General features: G+C 35.5%; 1 protein-coding gene across 5 annotated transcripts in view; it reads right to left on the bottom strand.

Annotated features, from left to right (window-relative positions):
* The window catches only part of MYO16 (myosin XVI), a 377,180-nt gene that overhangs the window by 89,706 nt on the left and 275,469 nt on the right, over window positions 1-12,005 (bottom strand). For all 5 annotated transcript variants that reach the window (XM_032100576.1, XM_032100572.1, XM_032100573.1 and 2 more), the window contains exons 22-23: window positions 9,056-9,208; window positions 8,269-8,469 (exon numbers count right to left, since the gene is read on the bottom strand). In XM_032100576.1, coding sequence (XP_031956467.1) covers window positions 8,269-8,469; window positions 9,056-9,208 — 354 coding nt within the window. The remainder of the gene's footprint in view (window positions 1-8,268; window positions 8,470-9,055; window positions 9,209-12,005) is intronic.

Consider the following 12,005-nt stretch of genomic DNA (forward strand, 5'->3'; position numbering starts at 1 on the left):
GTTGAACACTATGTGCCTCTGCAACTATACAGAAATTTCAGTGGACTGATTTTAAAATATTTCCACAATGCAAGGCTTTGAATCAAATATGTACTGTAAAGCAGGAGACAGAGACCTAAACATTGCTTTCCCTGTAGGATGAACAAGTCACTCCCAGATCACAGATCTCCTTGCCAATGGGAAACTGTCCCCACCAACCATGACAAAGCAATCTGAGTCCCAGCTCACACGCAGGACAAGTTCCAAACATATCCTTTGGAGGCAAGTCCAGTCTATCAGTTATGCACAAATCCCATTCAAGTTTCTAACAACTACACCCATAAGGATTTTGGGTCGCCTCAGTTGCCTGATGTCATGATCTCAAGAACAGACAGTTGGGTTGTGCCTGCATCTGTCATCTGACTGCAGATAAATTATAACACATGCGGTTGGCACTCTAAAAATTGAGCAAAGTCCGAGTTCTAGCCAGAGGTCCTAAGGGTAAATCCAAAATGAAGAAATACAACCAAATGTCTCTTTTAGTACTGAGCCCATCCCTGAAGACACTGTATAGAAAAGAAGCACTAAGACAAGGAAGCAGTCACCGAGCACAGTTGTTTTGTTTTGGTTTTCTTAACTTTGTATGGGGATGGAAGACAAACAACTAGCTAATTTACAGACGTTGGATATAAGAAGCTCTGGCTTGCACAGCAGTAGAACCCAAAGGGAACTGTTAAGTGAAAAAGGAAGAAAATTACAGATTTTAGTACATGCATGATTAGGCAGGTACTAATAGGAACTTAGAATATAGTTCAGTTTTATTTACCTTGGGACCATGTTTCTATCTAAAGCCTTTAATTTTTTGTATTGGATCTATATCCTAAACCCCTTAGGTATTTGGGGAAATTTTATCCTTGTACATTTAATAAAGCTGTAAATATATAATTAAGATTAGTAACACTAATCAGTGCATTAATTTTCCATTGGGTCATTTGACAATTATGCAATGCTATCTTGCTCACAAAAGAAATTATATGACTTGGAAGTGTATAAACTGTTAGAGTGAATAATTGTCAAATGATGTAATTACTATGGCATCTGACATGAAAAAGGTATAACAAGGGAATTATGATTCTTTTCCATGACAGATGCAATGTTATGTATTTTCTAATTGCATTTCCTGAGAACATACAACACAGTTAGCAAACTATTAGAATACTTTAAGTATACTATTAAATGCTTTTAGTGTACTCAACATGAATGCTGTACCATACCATAAAAGGTAATTAACAGAACTTATATGACAAATCCATAATGTCAGTTCCTAATTGAGTGTCTTGGGCTTTGACTAAATTAGAAGAAGAGAATTAGTATTGGTGGGAAGAGTAGGTAAGTACAGCAGTGGGAGATAGCATATTATGATTAAATGCCTACATTGAAACAGGGAGAAGTTTCAGTATTGATGCTGGTATAATACATCACAAACTTCTAGAACTATATTTATAAGACATATTTCATATCACATAAAATAGATAAAAGTTAGGAGGATTCCCTTTTATGAGGAAATTGCTAACGCTCTTAACAATTTTCCCATAGTCTTGGTAAATTAATTCACTGCCTAAAGACATGAAAACTGACTCAATGAAATGACACTCTAGGGTTCCATAGTCATTGCTAGTCCCACAAAATAGAAAAAGAAATAAGTCCTTTTCTAGCTGACAATTTCGTTAATTTAATCTTGCCCTCATCAGAGATGCCAACCTACATGCAACCTAAAGCCCATCTATTTCCCTCAGTTTTCTTCCACTGTGTTTCTTAAATAAACCTGGCCCAAACTCTGCACTGGCTGGTACTCAAGCACAGTGGATAGCTCCTCTGAGGAGACAAAAACAAGCAAATACGGCATGCTTTAGACAGGAAATGTGCACTCACTGAGATCATGGGTCCAGTATTATAAAACATACTCCTTATTGTCACTTCCATTTATTGCAGTTGTTTGCTTTATGTTGCTTTACGTGATGAACTTTTTGGGAGTAGACAGTATGCAAACCTATGTGTCTGTGTTAGCCAAAGGAAACAAGACCTTTATATACTATCTGAATAGCTGAGCTATTTTTATTAAAGAAAAAAAAAAAAAAAAAAAAAGTGTGCTGCTCCACACTACATTTCTTTCACTGTAAGAGATTAAAACAAGAAAGGGATTTGCTTTCCTTCTAAATTTAAGTTCATAAAGGAAGAGAGCTTAACATTGAGCTTTCAGGGCTCTGCCCATGAAGGTGCTTGTCCTGCAGGCTGTATCTCACCTCTTTGTTTAGAATCTCTTGACCTGCATTTCCTGCTCAAATCTCTCTTTCCAGAACTCATTAGCATTTCCAGCACCTTTTAAGACTCTGGGTCAAGGAGTTTCACTAATTGCTAAGTATGATAAAAAAACCTTAATTTTATTTGTTTTGAACCTGTTTTCTGGTCATTTAAGTTGGCATAGCTGGTTTTAATACCATGAGAAGTACCAGATAAAAGTAAGAGGTAAAACACCTAGAAACAGGACACTCATCAGATATGCACCGAACTGACTTTGGGAACTGCATATTCCTCTTACCTTGTTACATATTCTTTCCTCTTTGCTTCATTAATTATCTTCATGCCAGAAAATCAGAAGAGTGTGCATATTTTCTTCTGAACTAAAGTATCCTCTCTCATAACATCTGCCTCGCTTAAGGGATTTTCTCCAAGTTTATTGGATATCCCAATATACTTTATCAACAGGACCACCTTTACACATAGTTTTCATCAATTCCTTAAAATACTCTTCTTTTTTTGGTAAATAATTTTCATATCTTGTGATAGGCCAAAAAAGCTCATGGTTAATGGCAGATTTGGCAGGAACCCTAAAACAAGCTAGGAAGACGCCACCTGGAATAATAAGAACAATTTGGCTGCATTCATAGTTAAAAAGGAAAATTTTACTATTTTAGTAGCAAAATGTAACTCAGAAACTCACACTTTTGCCTGTGTTTTAAATTTTAGTTAATAAGAAAATAATTAGTTCATGTAGTAAAAGAGAAATTTTTGATAACATGTCCAAGGACAATTTAGTGCACAGAGAGACACTTGCAGTTTCTAATTTTCTGCCAGTACTTGAATGTGAGTGATATGCTTGCATGTGACATTTTTAAGGATCACTGGGTTTATCAACCTCCCAAAACAAGCCTTGTTAAGCAATGAGTGAGCTAAATAATTTTATAGTCTGTTGAGTCTTACTCTAACACTTTGAAAGAATAGCATTTTGAAAGAAGGAAGTATTTGGAAACAAAATAGAAGGGTGGGGGGAAGTGTTTTATCATTTTCTCCTGTAACTGAGAATCCCAAATCAAGAGTACTTAAAGAAAGAAATAGAGAGAGAAAGGGAGAAAAAAGCATGACTGTCACGCCTGCGTGAGAACCAGAATCTATGTCAAGTAGCCTTTTTAGGCCTTGGTACAGCTTAGACAAGATTGATTTGATTGTTGTGTCTGGGGATTCAGCCTGAGGAAAAAATAGAGAAAATGAAAGCATCCTTATTGATTAATCCATCTCCTTTTGTCTTTTGATTTAGAGGTTCAGTTTCAGAGTCTGCCTGGGATATACAAGGCATTTCAGAGAAGACTGCCTTGGTGAAGGTGAGCTGACAGCTGAGATGTATTTTTGATACACAGGTAGCTGAGAAATGAAAGACGCTGATCTGCACTTAAAGGAACATTATGTGCACTGGATTATAGAGCAAAGAAGTTGGTCTTTATGTCTGGTCGGTTTATTACAGTAGGATGAGCCAAAACAGTAGAAAGGCAAACAGTGACAAGGGGCTTATCTAATTTGCAAATTCAAGTTTAATTTAAACAGCAGAAACCTTAAATTATGATAATGTATTATTCAGATCACATGAACAATGGGGCAAATAGATCATTATCTCAAATACCGGTATGTTAAATACCACTATTAGGTAAAGCTGAGTCTCTTGGCAATGTGCTAAGACAATATATTCCTGATTTACTTATTGATATGTTAATTCTTCCCTAAAATTTTCAAAAATAAAGAACTTTGAGTCCTTGAGAAAGTTCAATGACTGAAATGTTATTCAAAAATCATGGCTACTGACATGCCCAACAGTTCAAAGATATAATTCATGTGAAGCCCTTCCTTAAGTGAGAGCCCACAATGTAAATATTAATGTTATCAATAAAAGAGCCTAAACATTCAGTATTACAGATTCTCAGGATGGTTTCAGCTGATGGTCAGATGGACCCATAAAGCCCTTTGCTACCTCAAGGCAAGCTTGCAAGGTGTAGTGTGTGCCTCTTCCCCCACAGATAGTCTCTGCGAGAAGCATCTCAGGATACTCACATGCATATCAGGCATCAGAAACAAAGCAATGCCCCAGATGAGCAGAATTTTTCTGGAAGAAATCAGACTGCCAGTGTTCAGAGAAATGTGTTAAACAAAATTCAGATAAAGCCTTTCACCAGGATTTTTTTATTTAAGTCATAAAACCCCTAGATCATTCTCTCCTACCTTCTGCCTGAACAAAACAGATAAGCTTTCTGTCTTACAGCACTCAGATACCAAGACATTAAACAGCTCTTAGAAAAGACTCATAATGTGTCAAGGCATTGTAGGATTCTGTTCAGCTGTAAAATTAAAACTGGGAGATAAAGTAAAATACTTGATATGATAAAGTACTGATGCTCACAGTGGCCTTTGCTAAGCATGTGTTCGTGTGTGTTCACAAGCAATATATCATATTGCCCATGCAGAAACAGACAGATTTAATCTTGTTCAGGCATAATAGCAAAATTCGAGAGAAATGAGGCAAAATTAATTTTCTCTTTTCCACTGGATCATTCTGTCACATTTTTGTGAAACAATATTCACTCTCAGATTCAACTAAAATATCTGATTTCTTACATGTGCAGAAGCTAACTTGTGCATATTGTTTCCTCTTTCTTCCCTCCAAAACAGACAAGAAAATAAGAAAAAAATCCAAGGTCTCTCAGAATCGTATCATACACGCAGACTTTCTTAAAGTATTCATTCAGCCAGAAAATCAAGCGGTGATTCCAAATTATTTGGAATTTTTTCCCCCCCTTACATGTTACTTTGAGCCTCATGTGCGTTCTTTGTCTCACTTCAACCTCGTGCTTTCTTTCCTTTACTTCTGACCCGTTATCTCTTCTCTTTTTCTCTCAGTACTGCCTTTTCTGGGATGGTCTAAGGCTCATTGTGCTTGGGTCAATAATATGGCAATTTTAGTCTTAGGAAAAGTTGCTGAGCATGAAGCTTAAGGGAATGGGAAATACCTCCCAATTCATGTTACAATCAATCAAAAAGACTCTATAGTGGAAGAAAAGATTATTTTTTTATGAGTATCCTGACACAAAATTTCAGAATATATGAACATATTAGAGGTCTTTAAAACTGCATGGACACATATGTATCATCTGTAATTATCTCATAATATAAAGCTAGATATATCACTTTTGTTCACAAAAAAGCTGTCTGTCAATCTCAATTAAATATACAAAAGTAGGTCTTTTCAGTGAGGAAGTATTTTTAATTACTGCATTTTCCAGTTTAACTGCACTTCTGAGTTGCTAAAATAGCTACTGCACATGTCTGAGTAAAGAAATTAATCCAGCTCATTCTGGACTTTGACCTACATCCATACACTATTGATAAAAAGAAGCCCGAATTACAAGAGTCATAAGAGGTTCATACCAGGGCCAACATAGAATGTTAGCTTTTTTTTTTCCTAGTTGCCTCAGAGTAGCAGCTCTTTAAAACTGGCTGTGAACTACATTGCAGTTACAACTCTTGTTACCCAGAGAAATCAGGATGTTTGCCTTCACGTTCTAACACACAGCCTGCTGCATTCAGTGTGACTTCCTCCTCAACTGCCAGCCTAGACACATCACCTGAACATAAATGATTAATGCTAGAAGTGAAGACTTTTATGTCTGATTACCTGTCACAATTTATTGGTAATTCTTTCTCTAACATCTAGGTCTGATTCATCTTTCATGTAAATACGGAGAAGCTTTATCAAGTTAACAGAGTGAAATTCAGTGAAAACTGTGGCAAGTGAGAGCCCCTCATTTTAAATTTGCAGATCTCTGAAGGCAACAGTGCAGGGTAAGATGGCTTTACACTGCACTTACTTTAGACCCATTTAATTGATATCAGACTATAAAAATGGGTCTCAAAACCTGCAAAACTATATTGATACTTTATATGTGAAACTCTTATTTTTGAGTGCCAATAAATCCTGATATATTTAAAAGCCTCATCCTTTAACAATTTTCATAAAGCATATATCACAAATGACCTCTATAAAAAGGTGCTAAATGTAGTAATAGCACTATCTAAAGAACAGCATCAGCAGTTTTAAAATCTGAGCTTTTCATATTCATGTTCTCAAGATATGAAGACATACTAGTCTCAGAATAAACTCAATTTGTATCATCAAAGCTTATATAAATACATATCACAAAGCACTGGAAATTTCAATCTATGATAGCTAGATAACAGTTCCACAAGATACCAAAAATGCAAGTGTCTTTAAGGATTTAGCTCAATTACTATTAAAGCAAGAAGAGTTAAGCACTTGCAAGAGGATTTTTTTGTTTTGGCAGGGCTAAGCATTTTACTGTTGTAAGGACGCAAAAAACAACCTGACTGGAATAGTTCCTGGCCAATGTAAATCAAAGGATCTCCACTGACTTCAAAAGAATGTGTGGATTTACATTACTTGGAGAGCTGTCTATTTGTTCGCGCTTTCAGATTAAATGTCATTACTATTATTAGGAAAAGGTCAAACCAAGTGTCTATGTTATAAAACAAAAATCTAAACAACCATTCAAGGCTAAAACACATGTTAATGAGAAGTGCCCTCTTTTACCACTCACAGTTTAACTTTCAGAACTAGGCACCTGAAATATTGGTCTTAACAAATCTTCTGAATGCTTCTTCAGAGAATAAGGCAAACATTTCTCTCATTTTGAAGAAATGTGCTTATTATTCTGGTTGTGATTTTAATGTAGATGCCGTGCTGCTGCTTCCATGTCAAGTTTTTGGGTGTGGAATCTTTTTGAACTTTTATGATAAATTTGTCTTAACAGAACTGCATTAAAAAATACTTATGTAACAAGTATAAAAAAAGCTTATAAATTAAATATCTGAAGTTCATGGTCAGTTCTTTATTCCATCCCTTGAACTCCTAGTAAGTTTCATAAAATCTTGGTTGTACTGTTATCTAACCACTGTGTGCCCCACATTCCTACCGACAAGTCCCAGTAGTGGAGGTATTCAAACCACTTAACTTTGGCAAATAATTTGATTCCAAGTCGATGGCCTTGTGACGAAAGAAGAACTTACAGGGAGTTATTCAGAGTATTTGGGTTAGGAACTTAAGCACTACTCAAATAGTCCTTTCCATAATGACTGCATTTCTATCACTGGGCAGGAACAAATTGCTTGTGTCAAAACACAACTCAAGACTTCCATCAGCCTCATTTCCAAATGGGGAGCCACAAAATAGATCTGTCTGCATTTTTACCACCGTCAGATTATCTAAAAAAATTACTAACCCTTTTAACACATATCTAATTTGCTTGCTTTGACTTGTGGGTGGTTGTGGGGACAATGTGAAAATGAAGTATTGGAAAGGAAAGGGTAAGAAGCCTATTTAAACGAACTGATTACACTTTTCCTGTGAACACTGCAGGCAGGGGAATAAGAAAAATACTAATCTAATTTTATAGTCATACTGAAAGACATTTAGCATGTTCTGGGCTTTTCTAGGAAAAAAAAAAAATGACTACTAACAAAAAAAAGTGGGGGTTTTATTTTTGATTTTTTTTACCAGATTTATGCTGGTAACCCAGGTATCTACATATATAGCAGAGGAGCTACAGGGAACCTGTACTGTTCTGGAACCACATCAGTATACAAAGTGAAGCCAACTAAAATGGCATTAAACATTTATGTTGAGGGATTTGAATCACCCCCTTTATATGGAATGCTTACAACAAAGAAAAAATTCAGGAGCCAGAACTAGGTAGCCTGTATCCTGCATGCTGTGATGTAAGCTACACTTTTATACACTAGACATGGCATTGAGATTCTAAGTTGTCCTCTGAAAATGTATCACTTGACAGTGAAATCTTATTTACAGCCAGGAGTTGGAGAAGCCATGTAAAATTTTGTTTTGTTTACTTTTTTTATTAACTGCATGTAAATGATATTCAAACAGCTTACCCTCCCAGCATAATGCATAACAGTGAAGGTGGAGCCCAGATCCTTTGGGGCAAGGTTACCATTTCCATCTTTCGTGGAGGAATAGACTGTATTTGTGTCTGATGTATCCAGGTAAGACTGAATGCGTTTAGAAAGACTCTGTTCCACTGACCAAATAGATTGGCTTTCTTCATCCAGCATTGACAAAAAGCCTGATGGCTTCTGAAATGAAAAATAGATTTGTCTCATTTTATACAGGAGCAATAGAATTTCAGTTCTTCCTTGTAGAGTAACACAGCTTGTAATTTAGTAAACAGAAACATAAATCACCTCAAAAACAAAGGAAAAATATAAAAGATTAAAATATTTTTTTAAGTGTTCAAGGCATGTTCTTCTATAGGAAATGTAGGGAACAGTATTTCAGTTGCCAAAAATGGTCACTATTGACAATCTTTTAGAAACTGATTGTGTTACTTGCTTCTTAGAAGTTGTACTCCAGAAACAAGTTTCAGGCACTAAAGAAACTGTCAGGCTCACAAAAGAGCCTTGTCAGTCCTACGGCAGCTCAGTCACCATGCCACGGTGCACAGATGCTACACATGAATCAGTACAGGCAGGGAGTTTCTGTTGCATCTTCCTCAGCCCTGAACTGTTAGTGAACTCTGTGAGCCACTGAGCTGTGGCCTCTTTGACCTGTAACCATGTCTGAAGATTCATAAATTGGAAAATGCAAGGAAAAGTTTGTATTTGTCTAACATGCACAGACTGTGAATAAACATACATGGTGTAAAATGGATCTGGAAACTACCTGAAAGAAAAAATCCAAGGCTGCAGTATGGTTACCAGGAGAATACATCGTTTCCATGGCAACTCCCTCTTGTACACATTCTGCTTGCTCTTGTAGGAAAAGCACCTCATTGATGTACTGGTGTATCTTCTCATTGGTCATGTTGACACACAGCTATTGTAAAATGAAAAGAAAATGAGTATTAGACATTTACTGGATAACTCATTGATGTAGGTTTTACTGCATGTCTAATATTGAATTTGATGAAATGTCAATCCACAATATGTTACCTCTCGGTAGGCCACAGATTTGGGAAGACCCAAGGGAAATTTAGATTTTAACAGCTATTACTATTAAATTGGGAATACACAGTTTTCTGCCTGAACAGTTCATTGTGCATTCCACATAAGAGTTATCAAATATCAGCATTATCAAATACAGAGCAAATTTACACTAATTCCATTGAATAAAGTAGGATAACTCTACATATAAATGGTTAAATTTAATATTCTTCTGCTTTTTTGTATTCAGGAAGGTTATATAAATACAATGTGTTTTTAGGAAAAAAAACCCCTACGAATTTAAGATCCTGAGTCTATAGTTCAGTGCTAGAAAAGACAAAATTGTTTCCACATATAATGTCACTGAAGTCTAAAGCAGTCTCTGAAGAACTCATTGTGTTTTACCAAAATACATAAAACACCTAGGGACATTTTACTAGATGTTGCTCTCCATTTTATAGATATTCTGAGGGAAGGCTAGCAAGAAAATGGTGTTACATAGAAAAGTTCAAAGTTTGGAGAGATAAATAGTGTAGAAGCTCCTCAAATATTTTCTCTGATTGCCTTATAGGATGTAAAACAATAGATTCACAGAAATCTATTTTCAATTAAAAACAGGTGGGAATTGTATCAGCTTGTTTGTGTGCTTTTGTATTTTATTCAAAGCTCACCTGCAAAAACAAGTAAATATTTAAAATCTTGTGGAATAAACGTTTTAACTGCTTTTTTGGCATTAAAGTGGAAATTTTAGTTGAAAATTTGAAAACCTCCTCTAATCCTACATTAACTATGACTAAGAAATTAAGAAAACAGAAACTCCTAAAAGGGTGGAAGAACACTTCATATGAGGAATGATACAAGGAATGCCTGCATGCATTTTCTTTTCAGTCTAAACCAGTCTCATATTTGTATTGGCCAGCCATTAACTGTATCTTCCATTAACAAAGCGTGCAAAAGCAATGGCACCAGCAAGTCATATTAAAAGGTATGAAATATTTAGATCAATCCTAAAATTACATGGAAGAGAAACCAATTAATGTGTAAGAGTTGCCTGAATTTTCCATTAACACCTCTTGTTAGTATAGCCAACTTGTACTTGCTATACAATGCAATGGGCTAGTGTGAAAAACAGCAAGAAGAAATGAGACAAAGCTCATTTTACAACCAAACATCTACTATTAACTGTCTTTACTAATGCATGACAGTGCAGACAAAAGACAGCCTCGAATAAAACCAGTATTTCTTTTCAAGTGGGATTTATAAACCTTCCGATTGTTATCTAGTTTTATTAACAATAGAAATATACACCTGACTTCCAGTACCTACTTATTTTGTGGAAAAGACAGCTTTTTTAACTCTGTGCAGGCAAAATATGTTTTACTGATCAATTCTGGAATTCCAATTACAAAATCTTTCCAGGAGCTTGTAAAAATTATTTTATAAGGCAGACAAGCTTATACTTTGCAGGATATGGTAAAGCCTTAAAATGATGCATGCTGTATATATTTTTATTTGCAGGTGACTTATTTAGAGAATGAGGTCATTCAACATTACAAAGGTGTATTCTACAATAAGAAAAGCTGTCAAAATCTCTATAAACTTAAGCTGACTTTTTATCATGAGCCAGTCCCTTCAAATTCATTTAAAAAAAAAGGAAGTGTTTGAGAACCTAACTGCAGCAAAATTACTGAACTACACAATTTGAGACGAAGGAAAGATTGTCTTAGACACATCTTCAAAAGATCTGATAAATAGCATTGGTTTTAAGTAGAAAAATAAAAGGAATAATATTTTGTTGAAAAATTCATACATAGCATGATTGGATGGCAAAGAAAAAACAAATTTTTAAATTCTACCAACCAGTGTATTATGGCATGCACTGGGGTGCTTCCTAGCAACGTAAACAACACCGTCACCCGGACTGGCAGGCACGCCACAGTGCCACTAAGGTACTGCAGACCAGAGCAGAAAGGCAGCTCAAGCACTTGCACAAACTGCAAACTGCTCCAAAGCTGCTCTCTCAAGCAGTGGCTGAGAGAACAGCTCTGCAGAACGAGAACCAGGAGACCAGCCAGGGACTGCTGGAAAGCAAGACATTCTGATCAGATCTTTCTCCATTTCCATGTTTTATACAACATGCTGGGAAAAGGTAATAAAATGTTTCAAATTAAAAGCTTGACACAGGTTGACATAATAGTTAAAGTAGCTGAAATGTAGAAATGGGATGAATATGAACTAAACTAGCTTTGCGAACCCAAATTCTTTTGTTTCATATCTTCTAAGTATTATATAAAACAGTGATGTACTTTCTGTCCAAAGATTTGAAAAGTTCATAGAATTACATTTTTTCAAATATGCATTTAACTGTACTCATGTAAATTCAATGGAAATATAACAGTAACTAAAAAGAAAAAAAAAGCCTCAAATAAATTTTTACCTAAAACAAATATTTGGAGAATATCTTTAAGAACTGTATTTGCTTTATCTAGCAGCATTACTCAACATTACCTACAACATTTTTGTCATTAATCATTGTTAAACTGTTCTTGATATGCATCTCACGGGCTCTATACTATGTCTTCTAAGTATTTCTCTTTCTACCAGTCTTTTTTACCTTAACTCACTATCATGTCTCAGTGAAAATAAACACACCATATATTTGTCCAAGTCTTCTCTAAGAAGTCCTTTTA

Source organism: Corvus moneduloides, chromosome 2 (genome assembly GCF_009650955.1).
Source record: "Corvus moneduloides isolate bCorMon1 chromosome 2, bCorMon1.pri, whole genome shotgun sequence".
In the NCBI taxonomy this organism is placed as follows: Eukaryota; Metazoa; Chordata; class Aves; order Passeriformes; family Corvidae; genus Corvus; species Corvus moneduloides.